Source organism: Pseudoliparis swirei, chromosome 15 (assembly GCF_029220125.1).
Source record: "Pseudoliparis swirei isolate HS2019 ecotype Mariana Trench chromosome 15, NWPU_hadal_v1, whole genome shotgun sequence".
Taxonomy (NCBI): Eukaryota; Metazoa; Chordata; class Actinopteri; order Perciformes; family Liparidae; genus Pseudoliparis; species Pseudoliparis swirei.
This window is the reverse complement of record NC_079402.1, coordinates 10,310,777-10,331,982: the sequence shown is the minus strand read 5'-3', so window position 1 is coordinate 10,331,982 and position 21,206 is coordinate 10,310,777. Positions and strand designations below refer to the sequence as shown.

Genomic DNA, 21,206 nt, shown 5'->3' with positions numbered 1-21,206 from the left:
CTGATTTCTCTCCGAATGTTAAGGTGTAAACTTGTGACCTGTGCCTCTTCATATATTGGGTCCCATGCGGTTTGTTTACAATCTGCCCTGCAATCTGCTGCTAAAATCCGTCCCTTAACCCCACCTAGTCTGGACGATGAAGTAAAGGAATACAGTTACATCCTGCAGTTAAAGAAAACAGGTGTTGGTGTGTACATGTGGGACAACCTGAGGACGATAGTTCAGAGTCTTTGTAAAGCCCTGGCAGCGCTGTGTGCTCCTGATAGGTCTTGTTTTAAGGCCTCTGACTAACATTTCACTGATAACATCACTCATAAGTAACTCAGAATCCCTATCCCTGTCTGCTTCTGTCTGCCTTTGTGCTCTCCTCCTCTGAGATTTCACTGATAGCATCAGCTCAGAGACTCCATTTCTCTCAGTATCTCTTTCTTTCTGTCTCCCTTCTCTCTTCGAGTCCAGCTGTTGTGCTCTTCTGTCTCTGCTGATTTCTGGTAGAGACATCATGGAGAGCTCACCCCTCTCTCTTAACCGTCTATGTGTGTGTGTGTGTGTGTGTGTGTGTTTGCGTAATATGTAGAGAGACACAGAGAGGGAGAGTTGTATTACTCTGATAACATCAGGGAGTCAGGAGGAAACAGAGGAGCGGTTGGAAGTCTTCATTTATATTTGGGAGATGGCCAGGGCTACAAGTGCTGCATGTGTGTGTGTGTGTGTGTGTGTGTGTGTGTGTGTATGTGTGACTTTCTGAGCACATGGTTTGTAAACACAGTGTGGACCGGCTACTTTTTGAAACTCTTGTTTTAAACATGCTTTTTCTGCTCACGCACACAAGCAAGAAGTAAGAACACACTCCCAGTTAGAGCGATAGGTGCATGCTGGCACTCACATGCTTCTCTTTAGTTTCTTATCAAAATGAAATTAAGTTACTGAAACATTCTCAAAACCTCTTTCGCCAGCACTTGCAATCAGAAGAAGCCCAATAAGCCCGAGGCTTTACCATACAAGGAGCTCCCATTGCACCAGATCCATACAGGGGCAGGACCTCACGTGCAGTTTATCGTACACTATCTTATCTTTACTGTGTTTGAGCCGTGCAGTCGTCAATGTTAAAGTCAGTTTTAAAGCAAACTAGTTGGAATAAATTACAACTACAACAAACAAAAATGTTGTGCTTCATATTTCATGGGCTTCGAATTCTCAACTACATCGCCCGATTGACATTGTTTCTGCTGATTTATGGCGCCGCCCCCCCCTCGGCTTCAGATTTGTTTCGGCCGCAATGAAAGAGTTTTGACTTCTTGATATCGGCCTGATAGTAGAATGACGTGAACACGTCTGAGACCTCAGTGGAGTAGACAAAGGAACTAAAATGATCCTTTGTGCTTACAGACTTTGAAATCTACATTTTTCTAAATCATTACTCGACTCAACACTTCTCTTTTGCATGTTCAAACACTGATTTTCGAATAAAAAGGGAGAGCGCTGCTACTCAATATGCCGCATCGCTGATGCAGCTGTGTGGTGCAGGTGCTTGTGCTCAGCGGGCAGTCGCCTTCAGTGGAACGGCGGCATCATTTGAAGTGAGATGTGTCAAATGAAACCGTTTGACACATCTCACTTCAAATGATGCCGCCGGCTCATTGATATGAGGCCGCAGTGCCAACAGTTGATGTTAGGTTGATGAATCAATACAACTCTTCTGAACACGGCTAATGATTTTTGGAAGGCGATCAACCCTTTTATAAATGTATCCTCCCCACAAAGATATTCCCCAAAGCGTGTTCGCTACTTTTCTTGCAAATGTCAAACGAAGCCGGCACGCCGCAGCGCAAGTTTTTTCAGCCGAGCCGCCGAACACTCCAAGTCTCCACATGTGGGAATCTGACTGTGATGATGTTTGCTCTGGATGCACACACCCACCCCACTCCACCTCGACAAGGGGGGACATTTCCATGACAAAGGACAATTATTGACTTTCATTGGCTGCGCTTGCTTTGATATCAGCAAGGGGTGTGTCCGTGTGTCTGTGTGCGTGCTGGAGGGGGCGGGATGGGGGGTGTGTGGGGGGGGGGGGGAGAAACAGGGGGACCTGATGAAAGGAGCCGAGTGGGAAAATGCACTCGCTGACCCACAGTGCGCTAACAGAAGAGGAGGATCACAGTGGAAAGAAAGAAATCATTCATTAAGGTTTTCTTTCTTTCTTTCTTTCTTTCGCTCTGCTCCTGTTTTCTGTATTCTCCCTCACTTTCTCGTTTATGTTTTCTTCCTGTCTTTCCATCCCGTAACCTCCCACTTTAAAAAAACTTCCGTTCTTTGTATCTGGCTTTGACCCCCACTCTCCCTCCCCCTCCTCTCCCTCCTCCTTCTTCCCCGAGAGCCATAATTTAAGGGGCTGAAAAGGCACGGCGGGCGGAGAAAGCGGAGAGGAGAGAGCTGAGAAAAAAGGGGAGACCCTGCAGATGAGGGCCTTCCTTCACGGACGTGGCACAGATGTGAGGCTGGTTTTGTGAAATGAGTCGGGGAGGGGCGCGATAGGCTAATTTGCGTGGCATAAAGACGGGGCCCTTTTCATATGCAGAGCGCTACTTTGATGCGCGGCCGATGAAAGCTGGAGGGAGCGCAGGGGAGACGAGAGGAGAGGGTGACGGAGCGGTTCTTTGTCCCCTGACAAGAAGGCATCTGCTCCAGGCTGCCCTCATCTCCTCCTCTCCTCTGCTCCAGCGAGGCTCCCACAATGGGCCGGCCGACAGAGAAAAGTGTCATCAGGGCACCTTAGAAAGCGGAACATGAACACACACAAAAAAAACTCAGCCACTCGGGTTGGTCTGGTTGGCGTACGGGTCTGCATATCAATACAGAACTCATTTGACAAAGAGAGAGAGACACACACACGTACACACATGCACACTGAATTGTAAAAACATGGAGACGTACTGTAGACACATTTACAAAACACATCTTCACTCTGACTGATTGCTCCCATTGAGTAGCAAATAAGCCATACAAACTTTCCTCTTTTCTGGGGCTCAAGATCAATGGTTTGCAGGTTGAAAGGTGTGCGTGTGTTTGTGTGTGTGTGTGTGTGTGTGTGGCGGGGAGATCAGAGGGAGAGCGTGTGCTGAGGTGAGTGGCGGTGGTTCCTTTGTGCGTCCGTCTCAGTCTTCTATGTGGAGACCATAGGACCTTCAGAGTGTGTATGTGTTCACGTGTGTTTGTGTGCATTTATGCATGTGTGTGTTACCTCGCGGTACTGATCATAGGCGGCCGGCTCACCAGGGCCCTCTCGCCAAACACTGGCCGATTTCACGCTCACACAAAAGCTGAGTCTCAGAGCACAGAAGGGTTCGGTCGGGAAAACTCAAACTGTCTCCTCTATCGTTCAGTAAATCTGAGAGTTGTACTCAGTCAACGGCCTGTTTGGGTTTGAAGATCCCATCACCACAAACAGATATGCGGGAGATGCATGTGTGAGTTGTGTCCATGCTGCGTGGCTCGAGGCACGACGATGTCAGTGTGTCGGTCGGTCAGTTGACGGCCCACCGCTTTGGCCCCGACTGAAATATCTCAATAACTATTTAATGGCTTATGAGGACATGTTGAATAGATATTTCTGGTCCCCAGATGATTCGGTGTCTGAAGAAGAGGTACCACAAGTCCTTCCTTCAGCTGCTGTCAGGCTGCACAACACACTGCTACTGGACATCTTTGCACACAGCACTTTATTTTCCTGGACACTTTAACCTGACTTTGGTCACTGCCTTGTGTATATATATTTATTATTTTTCCTCTGTATATTTAGTATTTTAGTATTTAGTATTGTTTTTGTGTTTTATTTTTATCTTTTATTAATGCTCTCATGTGCACCCGCTGCTGTGATCCTGAAATTTCCCCACTGTGGCACTAATAAAGGATTCTCTAACCTCATCTAAAAATTAATACAGTGCCACTAGCTGTTGGTCTTGTTTGGATATGTTCGACTGTGACACATGAACACAATGGAAACCTATTTTTTTTCCGTTTGTTGTTAGTTAAACTTATCATTGTCCATCCGTCATCCTTGATCAGTGCCAGGAGCAGCATTACTCATCTAAGAAATTAAGAAGGCAGATTTTTTAACATATTCATAATTGTATGAGTTTTATTTAGAGAACTATGAGGCCAGAGAGCCTTCAGAGGTTCTACAGGGTGACAGAAATACATCGATCAATAACTAATTGATGTCTCCTTCTAGGTGATCTTTGCCCTGAACCAGACATTATTACAGCAGGAGTCTCTACGGGCAGGAAGTCTACATGTCCCGTACACCACCGAAGACCTCATCAGACACTACAACTGTGGAGATCTCAACTCCATCATCTTCAATCAAGACACTTCCCAGGTCAGTCTCATTTCATCTCATTTGATCTCATTTCATCTAATTTGATCTCATTTGATCTCATTTGATCTCATTCCATCTCAATTTATCTCATTTCATCTCATTTTCTCTTATTTTACCGTAAGTTACCTTACGTTACCTTATGTAGCAGTGGACTTTAACTACTTTCAATCAAGTTAATACGCTAAGAGTAATTTTGACCCCTTGACCTTTTGGAGTGTCCCAGTGACATGACCCTTGACCTTTTACCTTCACCCCTAACCCTCTGACCGACCTTTCATCCCCCACACCTCCTCCTACACCACCCCTTCTACCAGCTCCTCTATACCATCGGCAATTTACTTCTTCTGTTCCATTATCCTTGCCATGTCTTTCTCTCTTTTGTGTTTGCTATTCTTCCTCCCAACAATCCAGTTCACCTTGGTCAATTCAGATACACATTTTAATGTGTTTTTAGAATTCCTTTGACTTTGTGGAAATTGAATGAAGGAGGGTAGGAGAAAAAAAAGGGAAAGAAATCTCCTCTCCCTCTTCTCCTTTCCACCTTGGTGGCTTGACTGAACCATCACCCTTGCACCCTCTAGGTCCCCAACTTCAATAATGTGACACTGCCACACAGCGAGCAGGTGACCGCCCAGGAAATAGACAGCTACTTTCGACGGGAACTCATCTACAAGAGGAATGAGAGGATGGGGAAGAGGGTCAAGGCCCTGCTCGAGGAACACCCAGACAAGAGCTTCTTTTTCGCGTTTGGAGCAGGTTGGTGGTAATGCTATACTCGAAATAATGACAAGGGGTATGGAAACAAAGTTTAATATTTCATCGGTATTTAATGACACATCTCCACAGATGCCGGTGTTTCAGGCTAAAATGTCAGACCAAAAGAAGATATTTTAGGTCTTTATTTAGTCTCCGTTCATCAAAGCACTCAATGAGATTACTTTTATCTCCACAACAAAGTGACTTGAATTCTTCTTTTTGTTCAGAGAGCACTTCTGCAAAGGACAGCTTAACAAACTGAGCAGCTTAACAAACGTGTGTAGACAAAGGGAAAACAAGAAAAAGGGGACAGAAATCCCAGTTGATTGGAGAGGTGGAACTCGCTGATTAGATTTCTCTCTCTGATCGGCAAGGCTCCTTTCAGATAAAGAAATATAGTATTGAATTGTACTCATAAAATATATGTTCACAATCCTTCTTTTCTGTATTGCATGTGACGGACGCAATGTTCTGTCTTTCACAAGTTTTCCCAGGACAAATACACATTTTCCTCTTCTCCTTCTCACTGTTTGTTGACTCTATTAAAAAAGTAGCTCAGCTATTGATCAGCGTCTTAGCTGACTTAACTAAACCAGACCAGACGAAACCATTGATCTACAGCTTCATCAGCTGAGGGTGAAACAGTGTTGTGTTGGGCAGAAGCTCAATACAAAATCCTTTTATCAGTTCAAGACTGACCAGAGACACCTGGCCTGTTGGAGTCCTTTCACATAGTTTTAGAAATGTCAGTTCAATTCTTTGAATTCCTCTCCAACTATGCAGCAGCCTCACAAGAGCCTGATAAGAGACTTGACTTAAGACAGGGAGTATAAAGGGACCAGATAACAGCAAGACCATTCCACAAAGTTGTCTATTTAAGCACGGGATGCCTCTGTGTGTGTGTGTGTGTGTGTGTGTGTGCAGAGCCTTATATCCAAAGCAGACAGTCTTGGTTCTTGTTTTGTTTGGCCTCAGATTGTTTAATCAACGCATTGTTTACACCTAATAGACGAGAAGAAGAAGAAGAAGAAGACAATGCTATTTTACAATAAATAACTTAGATGGGTTATTCAATCATATAAAGTATGTTTTCATGTCATGCCAAACATTGAATCCACAAAATACAATGCTTTACATTTAAGGTAAAAAAGATGACATCATTAAAGCACACATAAAACCCAAAAGGTCTTTAAGTGCAGAAGTTCACATTAATTATGCACTGAATAGAAGAAGAAAGAAGACAAAGGCCACTAACCTAAATATATATATACAGTACATGAGTACAAATGACATCTGTAGGTAAATTACATCGTTATTGAAAAAGTAGTTCACCACCAAGAAATAAGCATTCAGCAAGAAACGTCTGCAACAAACAATTATGACCATGATTAATGTCTCAATTATTTGATAAATCCTTTGGTCTATCTGAACATTCATGCAGGCCAAGGGGATGTATTCAAATTGCTTTTTTTTAAAACAACATACCTTAAGTCTAGCTATTACGTTTTCTGTCAAATATGACACAGACATAACTAACCTTATCACTTTTCTTACAATTAATCACTTATTGGCTGACTAATTCACTAATCATTACAGCTATATATGTCGTATATATGTTTCATTTATTGATTTATTCATAATTTTGTAATATGAATTTCACTCATGGTAATCAAAATTCAAGTGTTCCTAAATCCATTCCAATCAAACTTTATTCATCACACTTTCAATAAACATTTTAAATAATGAACAAACTAAATAATTTCTTCACATTATACAATGTACAGAGAAAATAAAATAGATCCAGGACACATGTCACCATTCATCATACATCTCTAATCAGATATAAAGAAATAATTCTGTCACATCATAAGTTAATACAAATTGACTGCAGCCTAAAGCTTCATTCACCACACTCATTAATGGCACTATATGGACTTTTAGTCAATGCATCATTGACATTTATTATGGGATATGTATGGAGGAGAGGGGATCACATTTTAGTTTACTTGTGATGACATCGCCAGAAACATCCTCCACCAAAGTTTATTTGTCATTTAGAAGCAGAGGAGCTGCAAAGTTGAAGCAGAGAGAGAGAGAGAGAGAGAGAGAGAGAGAGGCCTTCACAGTCTGTTGGTCTTCGAGCTGACAGGAAACAGCTGAGGAAAAGCAGACACACACACACACACACTCACGCATACACACTCAAACCCTAACAAGGAGTACATTTCACAACGCGTCCCTGAGGAGGTGCCTTTACAAGGGCTTGGTCTAAAAAGGTGTGTGCCTCTGTGTGTACTTGTGTGTGTGTGTGTGTCTGTGTGTGTGCGCATGTTTGACTGTGTGTGTGTGAGCCGGTGAGTGAAAGTGATACGGGCAATCAGCCCAGAAGCACTAGTCCTAGACATACGGAGGGCAGGTTGAGTCGGCATGTTCAAGGAACGGGATGGGGCACATTAGGATGTACGCACATGTGCATTTGCATGAACGCACATGCACACACACACCCACACAATGTACACACACACAAACATTCACCAGCCCCCAAGACAGATTGGAGAAAAATGTGTCCCTAATTATCCCCGGAGGGGTCAGAGGACACACACACACGTACACACACACAAACGCACACACACACACACACACACACACACACACACACACACACACACACACACACACACACACACACACACACACACACAACAAAGGAGCCCATTATGTCAGTGTACTCAACCTCCCTGTTACAGTCAGGTGTGAGAGCACTCTTATCAGTGGCCATCTCCTGTCTCTCTGAATCTTTACAATGGAGGTCTTGACAGATTCAGGATGTGATTATTGAGCATTCCTGTATTTTGTTCGCTAATGATTTTCTAAAGTGTCACACTGAGGTGTTGCACTGACCAGAAACGTGGAAAGAACCTCAGGTAAATTAGGATTTATCGAACTTCATCCAGAATTCCAACTAAATGGTATTCAGAGGAAAAAGCCACATATTTATCATACTTCTCTCCCTGAGTAATGAGCCATTAGCATGCAGAGGTCGGCCTGCACATTCCTGACTGACCTCTGTGGAAAATTGTTGAGGGTTTCCATTTTCCCACATAATAAGCTTTATTGCCACAACAAGTTAACGAAACAGTTTGTCCACCATCATTTACTCCCTGTCAACTTGGCTGGCTGGATGCAGATTACGCTTCGCCGAAGGAAACGTAAACTCAAACAGATTTAGTGTTTGTGGAAGCCTCGTCATGTTTGTCTGTCACTCACAATCGATGACAGTCAGCATCTGAAAAAAAAGTACACTGCAAAAACTTTTTATCTGATAAGGGAAGCGCAGTTAACTTTTTGGCCAAAAATACCATGATATTAAAGTGATGATGAACGTGGATCAATAATCATAATGAAAGAAAAAGAATCATCTGTTAGTTATTGCTGCGGCTGTAAAACACAAAGCTCCTCTTGTAGTTTATCAAGCGTGACCTGTAGATGAATAACTACTTACTACATATGAAGCAGAACTGTTAGAACAAGTTAATTGAAAGAACTCCACACAAAATATGATCATGTGGTATTAAAAGTATAACAATCGTGAAATCTTGAGATTTTCATGTGTGTCTGTGTCTCAGGGGGAAGAAATATTTAGTGATTTATTTTTGGGGTTTTGTGGAAAATGTTTATGGAGAAAGCATTAACGGTCGACGGTCGCACACTGCCAAACCAGAGCTAACGTTTTCTAACCATAAATGATTTCTCATGTGCTTACAGCATCACACACAACACACACACACACACACACACAGACTGCCATGCACTCATTAATCCACTGTCTTGTTTCTTTACTTTGTAGACCAAGCCTCAAGACAAAAACAATCAAACATCTATAATATAGGATATATTATATAATATATAGCGTCTTATGAATGTTAGGGCTTAGCCTGAACGCCTTCTGTGAGATTAACTTTTGTCTGGAGCCACGTACACGCCAAACCACACTGGATGAGAAATAGCACAATAAGAGAGGCGGTTTGTTTGTGAGGAACTATTTTGAGAGATTGTTCAATTGAAATTAGTCAGCAAAAAAATCCTAAAACTCGTCGTCAGTCCTCCTATACAGGACTGTCTCAGAAAATTAGAATATTGTGATAAAGTTCTTTATTTTCTGTAATGCAATTAAAAAAACAAAAATGTCATGCATTCTGGATTCATTACAAATCAACTGAAATATTGCAAGCCTTTTATTCTTTTAATATTGCTGATTATGGCTTACAGCTTAAGAAAACTCTAAAATCCTATCTCATAAAATTTTAATATTTCCTCAGACCAAGTAAAAAAAAAGATTTATAACAGCTGAGTGTTTGTCAAGGCTCAGGAAACCCTTGCAGGTGTTTCGAGTTAATTAGACAATTCAAGTGATTTGTTTAATACCCTACTAGTATACTTTTTCATGATATTCTAATATTTAGAGATAGGATATTTGAGTTTTCTTAAGCTGTAAGCCATAATCAGCAATAAATCCGAATAAAAGGCTTGCAATATTTCAGTTGATTTGTAATGAATCCAGAATGCATGACATTTTTGTTTTTTTAATTGCATTACAGAAAATAAAGAACTTCATCACAATATTCTAATTTTCTGAGACAGTCCTGTATATGATTTCATATCAGAATCAGAAAAATGTATTAGCTACGTGTTTTAGACACACAAAGAATGTGACTTGGCGGCTGGTGTGTACACATTAGACACACAAAACAACAACAATCAAACACAATTAACAGTCAACATATAAGATAAAACAAATCAAATAATCAAATAAATATGACCTCTAAGATACAGATTATTTGGTTGTATCCAGTCTCACCAGGATGAGGCCTTTGCCTCCCAGCTCTCGCTGTCGGAGGAGCGATGTTTTTGCAGCGGTCTGGTCAGAGTGGTGGTCAGAGAGGTTCAAGTCAAACAAACACAAGTGGTCACTGGTCAGCCCCGAGGAACACACACCTCTTTATGTCTCGCTCGTCTCTCTCGCTGCACACTTGCTGCCTTTCTTCGTCCACCACCGTGTACTCACTTTTAGTTTTTTAGTGTGTTTAGGGTCTTACGATCCGTCTGCAGCTCACACATTTTTTTTCAGACTGCAATTTGAGCTTCATTTCAAAGAGCCGTGAGACAAGATGAAAGAGAACGTAAGCCAGATGATAAGAGCCGCTTGCAACAGTGTTGTGTTTCTGTAGCGCACGCCCACGATGACCACCCAGAAGTTTATTTACTATTATGTGGGCGTTGCGAGATTCATGGAATAAGAAACATAGCATGCAACACAACGTTCTTTATCCCAGTTTTCCCTGGATAGCCTTCAGCCTCTGTGCTCGATTCAACTCAAAAGGTGTCCGTTGGGTAACATAACCATTACCTCGACCTTTGCTGACCTTTACATGCAACAATCGTAGAACAAAAAGGCTCTGACAGAGGTTTTGGAATTTGGCGAGCTTTCCGAGCTGCTCGTTTTTGTTCAGCAACCAAACCTGCCTGCTGGCTGAAGTCAGATTTCTGTCAGATGAGACTTGCCAGTTCTTGCACTCTGTCGGGGAGCGTTTGAATCTCAACTGGCCGGCAGTATTTTTGGAGGAGTAACTTGAAGTAAAGCGCTCTGGTTGTCTCCATAAGTGTAGAAATTAAGGTTTCTTCCAGTTTTCCGATGTGTAACCAAACCGCTGCCCACTCTTACGCTGCTCTGACTTGAGGGTATTGTCATGCCTCGCTATACTTTACTGTATTTTAAGTAAATACCTCCTGGAAATTTGTCCTTTCTCCACCCCGTCTGTTTGTCTGAAATACCACGGCCATCACTCAAAATAAATGATGTTTAAAAAGCGCCATATGTTTAGACAGGCATATGGAAGCGGTTATTGCTGCGCTCTATAGGTACAGTAACCCAATCCATGTATACAATCTCAACCCACGTTCCCTTTATAATCTCTGCCATACCCTGGCACTCTTGACTTTAATAAAACGATGTGTTTACATATCGCTGATGGCCGAGGGCTTCATTTCTGTTGGCTCTTACTAATTCTTGCCCTCCCCCCCTTTCATGCTGAACTTGAATGCATCAATGTTACTCAACCCCAAGCTGCTTAGCACATCACGATTCCCCTCAAACTCTGCTCACAAACCACACATTTTAATATTTGCGGTGGTGTAATTGCCGGTGTGGTTGACAGGCTCTGGCGGTTACTGTACTTTGACATGTTTGACTCTTTTCACAGACAATTACAGTTCACCTTTGGATATTTTACTATTTAGTTTGTTAGGGCCACGCTAAAGTGAATACCGCTCGGTTAGTGAGCTGTTTAGTGTGGTGGGAAGACAGGAATGAATAGAGCTGCGGCTCATGACAGATGTTGACATGAAATCTTAACTCACACGGAGCACCTTGACGTGTCAGTGTGTGGGTAGCTGTCGGTACTGGAGTGGGGAAATAGTCACTTAATACCCGGCTGCAGTTTGAGAGTCAGCACCGTGTACTGACTGGACCACATTTACATTTATATGTATAATAGTAAAATAAAAGACAATGACATAACTTGTTAAAGGTGGTATTTTCTAAGTGCTTTCTGGTGCACAGTCACCGTCAGCATCTGATGCTATATATGCTGTCTGAAAATAATATTATATAATGAGAAAAAAGAGCAGTTTTTAACATTTTAATGATGCTGTCATCACTGATATGCTCTGGTGGCACGCGATGCAGCCAAACTGTTCAAGCCCGCAGACCTTTTCAAACAAGAAGTTTCTAAAGATCACAAATATATCTTTGATGTTGGAATTCTTTCTAAAATGATGCACAAGACATCTATAATATTTTCATTGGACTGAATGATGAAGCCATACAACTTATGGAGCACGTCCCTCATAAACGAATGGAGCACAGCCCTCAGTATAAACATCTTCAAAAGACTGGTGCAGAATATACTGTACATAATACTGTCAGACAGTCTTGGAATTAGATTATATAAATTAATTTAACAAGCAGTCATAAGAGGATTTAGGAAATTTTGTAAAACATTAAATAGATGTCTATCAAATGCATTTTTTAAATATAAACCATGCTTTAACTGCCCCTGTGTGTACCATCTTAGGCTCAGCGTTATAGCTGATTGAATGGACGTTCCTATTCCGAGGCCAAATCTTACACATAACTGGCCAAAATCCCCCCGGTGTGTTTACACACTGAGAACTACATCACTGCGGTCGCTTGCCCTCTGTTGCTTTTTTTCTACCCCAGATGGTGTGAAAGTCAGAAACGTGGTGCTTTTTTCACAGCACCTCACCCTCATAAACAGCCAGTTTACAACTGTTTGGGGCAGTCGCTGACATGAGTACACACATGTCATACTGCACCATTAAAATCCAGACCAGACCTACCACACACTTGGTAGGGAAGGGAGCAGGCAGGGACGAAGCGTCCGGGCCAAACCTGGATCAAGTCCTGGATTTAAATTGGCATGACACCTCCATGCTGTAACTTTTTGAATGGATGTCATTTTTTTTTTATATTACATTTTGTAGAACTATTTATTTGACTGGAGTAGAGACAAACATCCTCACAGCCAAACATAAACCACTGAAGTGGAGGACGAGAAAAGAGTCTAGAATTTTTTTCAGTGTTAATTTTGTAATTTTTTAAAGGCACTGAAAAATATTATCCTGCAAATGGGAGTGTTTGAACTGAAAATGCTCAAATAGGTGATTTTGAAACGCAATGACAAAAAACACACATTATTTGTTTGTTTGTTTTGCATCTCATATCAATGCTAAACGATACGCTTAATTTGGGTGGGAAATCTCTCTCTCTAAAAATGTCCCGTGTTCTTCAGGAGCTTGTACTTGACACTGCACCTCCTTGTTCGCTCGTTAAGTCAATGTATATCGATATTGAATATGTTGCGTGTCCAAATTGCACTAAATTCAGGCACGCCCCAGCAATGCCAAGCGTAAAGTAGATCGGATGACAGTTACTCAAGATACGCATACTCATAGATGGACCCTTTCACACAGAGGTTTGACTTTTGACTATTTTGTGCTCCCCGACCACTGGGAGATTTTAACAAACGGCAATTAGCAGCAAACCTACTGCAACCAAGAATGGCAGCGAATTAACCCTTGTGTTGCCTTAGGGTCATTTTGACCCAAATCAATATTACACCCTCCCCCCGCCTTTGGGTCATTTTGACCCGATTCAATGTTTCACCCTCCTGTTACCTTTATATTTACTAACATATTTTACCCTTTGGGTTCAATTTGACGCCAGCAATTAAAACCTCCAGGAAATTATTAGAATTAATATTGTTTTCCAAGTTTAAGTGTGAGGCACTTTATGTTTGTTTGTTGACTACCGAAAGAACACCGACATTAAACATTGAATGGGGTCAAATTAATCCTAAGGCGGGGGGAGGGTGTAATATTGATTCGGGTCAAAATGACCCTAAGGCAACACAAGGGTTAAGTAGAAAACAAGGTCAGAGAGTTCCTTACTCCCCGAATAGAGGTCCTCAACCATCCATTATTTCTTAGGATGCAAGTCGCTGCCCGATGTGTATGTTATTGGTTATTGGAGAGTGTTGCGTTAAATGTCACGCCTTGTTGCTCCTGTGTCGCTGGCGTTCAAACTTAAATCACACAACGGGGCGTTCGCCCTTGTTTGGGTCAGAGCACCAGGCTGTCCTCTTCACTCAGACGTCTTCCCGGCTTTGTGAGTACCTCTGCCGCCACCTCTGCGATAAAAAACACTGCCCCCCCCCCACCTGCCTCCGTACCTTTCTTACAGAACAGCGAGACAGAGCTACGGCACGTCTGTGAAAGGGGCTACTGACTCCTTGCTTTATCGCAGGGTAATCCTATAGACTGTATAAAAGTAGTGGACAGAGTCATTTTGACGCCGCCCATTGGTTTGTGAACTGACGCTTTAAAGCCTCGAGTTCGGTAATTTGTCTGTCGCCATCTTGGATTACGGCTGCCGCCATCTTGGCCGTTCCCATATTTGGACTGCGGAGGAGTGAAGCGGAGCACATGGCTCTGGTAGCAGCAGCGACCTGTCAATCATAGCAAGCCCGTCTTAAAGCAAGCTGCGCTAACTCCCTAATTTTTTTAATGAACATAATGTTGTATTGAAGAACACTTGAAACTATCGATTGCAAAACTCACATGTACCATGTTTACTAAGGTGATACATCCAGTGAAAAGAAGGGTCATTTTCTCATAGACTTCTATTCAATTAGGCTTTTTTTTGCAACCTGCTGGCCGGCAAAGAGAATGTACTCAGTATTTATTTCACTGTTCAGAACCAGAGGTTTCCGCCTGTGTTGACTTCTACTTTTTCTCTCCTGTTTTTCACATAACTTTATTAGAACCAGAGTATGCTGCCTGGATAATCCTCAATATTTCAATGCTAGATGATTGGGCCTGTGGTTACTAGTGGTGTATGCAGGGTTGAATACTCATGATCCTTGACTTCTGGAGGTAGAAAAAACACCTTGAAGCAACGTCTTTGTCAGAAATACAATAGAGGAGCAACTGGTGTTCCTGTTTACAGTGAAACCAAATGAGCCTTGAGATAAAGAAGTCATTCAATAATCGATCAAATACTCAGTGTTTCGCCAGTTTAATGCATTTAATGCAAACTACTAATTCTATCTCAGCCCTCTCCCACGGCCTTATTAAGTAAAGTTACTGCTTGTCAAGTAAAGTTAATCCGTTGCTTTACAACGAATTCCATGTATGCATCTTGTCCTAGGAAGTCAATAAATCGATATTTCATCCATATTCCGATCTTCATCTTTGCTTTTACTGCTTTAAGATGCATCCATTTGCAACACACAGAGAGTTGTCATGACGTTTATTTTATGGGATGTGAAACACTGATTCACTGACCATGTGTCACTGTTTTTTAGTCCGTCTATATGGAGCTTCCTTTTGATCTTCTTCCTCTTCAGAAGTGAATTATTACCTGGCATATTTACGATCCTAAACACAACCCATACAACCATGAAACACATTCTACCAATGGGACGTTAACATGTCAGGAGCATCTGCAATGTATCATGTGGTACATCTCTGTCTGTTCTTAAATTGGAGGATAAAGCTGTCAGCCACTCTGAAAACTGGCTGTTAAGCTGCACCTAAACATATACATTTTGTTGCACTCATCGGGTCAAAGGCCTCCAACTCTGTACTTGAAAGACATATTTCATACAGCCAACACTTCTCTCCCAGTCATAGCAGGGGAAGCTTGTCACAACAGCTTGTTTTGATTTATTGAAAGAGTTGAACTCCTCACCCCTGACCCCATTCAAACCCAGCAGTATTTCCTTATACACCTGGAACTGGCTCTTAGCGCGCCTGCCCAGGGGCTAGAATATTATTTCGACCACAAATACCTCACTATATGAAAGACAAAGTTTAAGCACATCTATATAAACTACTGTTCAACAGTTTGGGGTCACTTAAATATGTCCTTATTTTTCAAAGAAAAGCACTGTTTTTTTCAATGAAGATAACATTAAATTAATCAGAAATACATTCTATACATTGTTAATGTGGTAAATGACTATTCTAGGTGTAAACGTCTGGTTTTTAATGAAATATCTACATAGGTGTCTAGAGGCACATCTCCAGCAACTATCACTCCAGTGTTCTCATGGTGCATTGTGTTATCGCCTTAGAAGACTAGTTGAGGGTTAGAGAACCCTTGTGCAATGATGTGAACGCAGCTGAGAACAGTTATGCTGGTGAGAGAAGCTACACAACTGGCCTTCCTTTGAGCGACAAGTTTGAAGAACAAAATTAATATTTAAAATAAAAATCATTATTCCTAACCGTGTCAATGTCTTGACTATATCTTCTATTACTTTTGCAATTTATTTGATAAATAAAAGTGTGAGTTTTCATGGAAAACACGAAATTGTCTGAGTGGGAATTGTTTTGCAGGAGCAGTCCCTTTTCATTTTAGAGATAAAACATAAAGGAGAGCAACACACTGTTCAGAGGGGATGAAGATATGAAGAGACAGAGGAAAACATGACTGTTTTGTGGCTTTCACTCTCTCCCTCTCTAACTGGAGTTATTAAATCATTTTATGTTTTATTGGACTGCGGAGTTTTTTGGTTGGCTCGATGAATGAGCCTGCTTTTTTGTCTTGCACGGCTTATGTGCTTCGCCACACAAGCCGATGCCACAGAGCATCAGTTTGAGTTTTTATCCTGAAAATGAGCTTCAAATATATATATATATACATACATATATATATAAATACATATACAACTTATATATATAATATATATATATATATCTTATATGACTCCTGACATTCCTTATTTAACTCTAATTCAATTCAATTCAATTCAGTTTATTTGTATAGCCCAATTTCACGAATTACAAATTTGTCTCGGAGTGCTTTACAATCTGTACACATAGACATCCCTGCCCCAAAACCTCACATCGGACCAGGAAAAACTCCCAAATAACCCTTCAGGGGGAAGAAACCTGCAGGAGAGCAACAGAGGAGGATCCCTCTCCAGGATGGACAGATGCAATAGATGTAATGTGTACAGAAGGACAGATTTAGAGTTTAAATACATTCAATGAATATGACAGAGTGTATGAATAGTTCATAGTAGGCATATTCCACGATGGAGACCTCCACGATCCATCAGGCAGATGGCGGTGTGGAGGAGGAGTGGGCGGAGTCTCAACAGTGGGCGGAGTCTCAACAGGACAGTGGCGTAGTCAGGAGCAGGAATTCCACGACCCAGACCTCGATGATCCATCAGGCAGATAGGATCTATGCCGTCTCATAGGGTCCGATGACCCCATGAGACGTGAAGTCAAAAGGACTCCGGGGAGAAAGCAGAGTTAGTAATGTGTGATTGAGAGATGAAAATTCATCCTGAAGGAGAGAAAAAAGAGGAGATAGGTACTCAGTGCATCCTAAACGTCCCCCGGCAGCTATAAGCCTATAGCAGCATATCAAGGGGCTGGACCAGGTGAACCTGATTCAGCCCTAACTATAAGCTCTGTCAAAGAGGAAAGTCTTAAGTCTACTCTTAAACGAGGTGACTGTGTCTGCCTCCCGGACTGAAATTGGAAGCTGGTTCCATAAAAGAGGACCTTCATAACTAAAGGCTCTGGCTCCCATTCTACTTTTTAAGACTCTAGGAACTACAAGTAGTCCCGCATTTAGTGAGCGTAGCTCTCTAGTGGGGCAATATGGTACTACAAGCTCCTTAAGATATGATGGTGCATCACCAATCAAGGCTTTGTACGTTAAGAGAAGAATTTTAAAAGTGATTCTTGATTTTACTGGGAGCCAGTGCAGAGCAGCTAGTGCAGGAGTGATGTGATCTCTTTTCTTAGTTTTACTGAGAACACGAGCTGCAGCATTCTGGATCAACTGGAGGGACCTAAGAGATTTATTAGAGCAGCCTGATAATAAGGAGTTGCAGTAATCCAGTCTCGAAGTAACGAACTCGTGAACCAATTTTTCTGCATATTTTTGAGACAAGATGTGCCTGATTTTGAAATATTACGTAGATGAAAGAATGCAGTCCTTGAGATTTGCTTTACGTGGGAGTTAAAGGACAAGTCCCGATCAAAGATAACGCCAAGATTCTTTACAGTGGTGTTGAATGCTAGGGCAATGCCGTCTACAGAAACCACATCACCAGATAATTGATCTCTGAGGTGCTCAGGGCCGATTAAAATTACTTCGGTTTTGTCTGAGTTTAACATCAAGAAGTTGCAGGTCATCCATGTTTTTATGTCTTTAAGACATGCTTGAATTTTACCGTGTTGGTTGCTCTCCTCTGGTTTTATCGATAAATATAGTTGAGTATCATCTGCATAACAATGAAAGTTTATGGAGTGTTTCCTGATAATATTGCCCAAAGGAAGCATGTATAAAGTAAATAAAATTGGTCCAAGCACAGAACCTTGTGGAACTCCGTGATTAACATTGGTGGTTATCGAGGCGTCATCGTTTACAAATACAAACTGAGATCGATCTGATAAATAGGATTTAAACCAAATTAGTGCCGTGCCTGAAATGCCAATCGACTGCTCCAGTCTCTGTAACAGGATGTCATGGTCAATGGTGTCGAATGCAGCACTAAGGTCTAACAAGACCAGGACAGAGAGGAGTCCGTTATCTGCTGCCATTAAGAGGTCATTTGTAATTTTCACCAGTGCTGTCTCGGTGCTGTGGTGTTTTCTAAATCCTGATTGAAATTTCTCAAATAAACTATTATGATGTAGAAAGTCACACAACTGATTTGCGACCACTTTCTCAAGGATCTTGGAGAGGAAGGGGAGGTTAGAGATCGGTCTGTAGTTAGCCAATACCTCTGGATCCAGAGTGGGCTTCTTCAGGAGAGGTTTAATAACAGCCACCTTGAAGGAGTGTGGTACGTGGCCTGTTAGCAGAGACACATTGATAATATCTAATAGAGAGCCGCCAATTAAAGGCAAAACGTCTTTAAGCAGCCTCGTCGGGATGGGGTCCAAGAGACAGGTAGACGTGTTCGAAGTAGAAACCGTTGAAGATAATTGGTCACGGTTGATGGGAGAAAAGCCATCCAAATATACACCAGGGCATACAGCGGTTTCCAAGGCCATTCCACTTGAGGACAGATTCAAGATTCAAGATTCAAGATGTTTTATTTGTCACATACACACACAGGGTGTGCAGTGAAATGAAAGTGGCAATGCTCAGCAGGAATGTGCAAGGGCAACAAGTACACACTATTTACAATAAAAAACAACACAATATTTACAGTAAGTGTGTGTGTGTGTGTGTGTGTGTGTGTGTGTGTGTGTGTGCCTAAGAGGGGCAGTTGTGTGGGTCTATGTGGGGGTCCTGGTGAGGTCGGAGTTCACAATCCTGATGGCCTGAGGAAAGAAACTCCGTCTCAGTCTCTCTGTTCTTGCAGCGTGACTACGGAGGCGCCTGCCTGACCGCAGCAGCTGAAACAGTCTGTTGTTGGGGTGGTGAGGATCCTTCATGATCCTGCCGGCTCTGGTTCTGCACCTCCTGGTGTACAAGTCCTGCAGGGTGGGAGTGTAGTTCAATAGTGCGTTCAGCCGAACGCACTACTCTCTGCAGAGCCTTCCTGTCCTGAGCGGAGCAGTTGCCAAACCAGGCTGTGATGCTTCCTGTCAGGACGCTCTCTACAGCTCCAGAGTAGAAGGACTGAAGGATCCTCTGGGAAACTTTAAATTTCCTCAGCTGCCTGAGGTGGTAGAGGCGCTGCCTTGCCTTTCTCACCAGAGTGTCTGTGTTCGTTGACCATGTCAGATCCTCGGTGATGTGGACTCCCAGGTATTTATACCCGCTCACCCTCTCCACAGTAGTCCCGTTAATCCCCAGTGGTGAGTACGTCCTCTGTTGTTGTACCCTCCTAAAGTCCACAATCAGCTCCTTAGTTTTGGTGACATTCATGATGAGGCTGTTGTCCTGGCACCAGAGTGACAGATCAGCAACTTCCTCCAGGTAGGCCTTCTCGTCGTTGTCGGAGATCAGGCCCACCACCACTGTGTCATCCGCAAACTTGATGATGGTGTTGAGCTGAACCTGGCCACACAGTCATGTGTGTCCAGGGAGTAGCCTAGGGGGCTGAGGACGCAACCCAGGGACGATCCTGTGTTCAGGGTGAGGGATTTGGAGGTGTGTCTGCCCACCCTGACCACCTGTGGCCTGGCGGTCAGGAAGTCCAGGATCCAAGCACACAGGGGGTGTTCAGTCCCAGCTCAATCAGCTTGCCGGCCAGTCTGGAGGGACTATGGTGTTGAAAGCTGAACTATAATCAATGAACAGCAGTCTCACATAGCCCCCCCTCTGGCTGTCCAGATGAGAGAGTGTGGTGTGCAGTACCTGGGAGACAGCATCATCTGTGGATCTGTTTGGGCGATAAGCAAACTGCAGCGGGTCCATGGAGGAAGGGAGGAAGGCGCAGATGTAGTCCTTTATCAGCCTCTCAAAGCATTTCATGACCACCGAGGTGAGGGCCACGGTCGGTAGTCATTCATACATGCTGGAGAAGCATTCTTGGGCACAGGGACAATAGTGGATCTCTTGAAGCAGGCGGGGACCACGGACTCAGCCAGGGAGAGGTTGAATATTGTGGTGAACACTGGAGCTAGCTGATTAGCACAGGTCTTCAGTACTCGCCCAGATATGCCATCTGGACCTGCAGCTTTCCTGGTGTTCACCCTCAACAGAGCCCTCCTCACACTGTGCTCGGTCACAGAGAGTGTGTGTTCATCCCCAGCGGTAGAACTCACCTCGGCTACGCTAACGGTGTTGTTGTTAGCCGGCGAGCTAGCGCTGTTGTTGCTAGCCTCAAACCGTGCATAAAATGAGTTCAGGTCGTCCGCTAGGGATGCGTCGGCACTCACCATAGCGCGGGGTCTGCTCTGGTAGTCTGTGATAGTCCGTAGCCCCTGCCATAGGCGCCTGGTGTCGCGCTGCTCCATCTGTGATTCCACTCTGTCTCGGTACCTCCTTTTGGCGTCCTTCACCGCCCTCCTCAGTCCATAGACCGCTGCCTTGTACTCGTCCATGTTGCCGGATACAAGACCGGAGTTATAGGCAGCAGTACGGGCGTTCACAGCTTCACGGATGGATCTATCAACCCACGGCTTTTGGTTAGGAAAGACCCTAACTTTTACCGTGGGGACGATGGTGTCCGCTAGCGTTGCTATGAGGCTCATTGCTACTTCCGCAAACTCGCTGACGTCACTGGAACTGGATTGGATCATGTCCCAGTCGACGACACGCAGAGCGTCCTGTAGCTCAGCCTCTGATTGGTCAGACCACCGCGTTACGTTCCTCGTCACTACCGCTTCCCGCGCGATCTTTTGTCGGTACTCCGGAAGCAGAAAAATGGCGGCATGGTCTGATTTGCCGAACGGAGGAGAGAGACAGCCTTGTAGCCTCTCTTGAATGGCGTATAGCAGTGGTCCAACGTTCTTTCCCCTCTGGTAGCACACGTAATGTGCTGGTGAAAGTTCGGCATGACTTTTTTTA

General features: G+C 43.2%; 1 protein-coding gene across 2 annotated transcripts in view; it reads left to right on the top strand.

The window, feature by feature from the left end:
* The window catches only part of trabd2a (TraB domain containing 2A), a 70,205-nt gene that overhangs the window by 23,010 nt on the left and 25,989 nt on the right, over positions 1-21,206 (top strand). For both annotated transcript variants that reach the window (XM_056432349.1, XM_056432348.1), the window contains exons 3-4: positions 4,232-4,378; positions 4,960-5,134. In XM_056432349.1, coding sequence (XP_056288324.1) covers positions 4,232-4,378; positions 4,960-5,134 — 322 coding nt within the window. The remainder of the gene's footprint in view (positions 1-4,231; positions 4,379-4,959; positions 5,135-21,206) is intronic.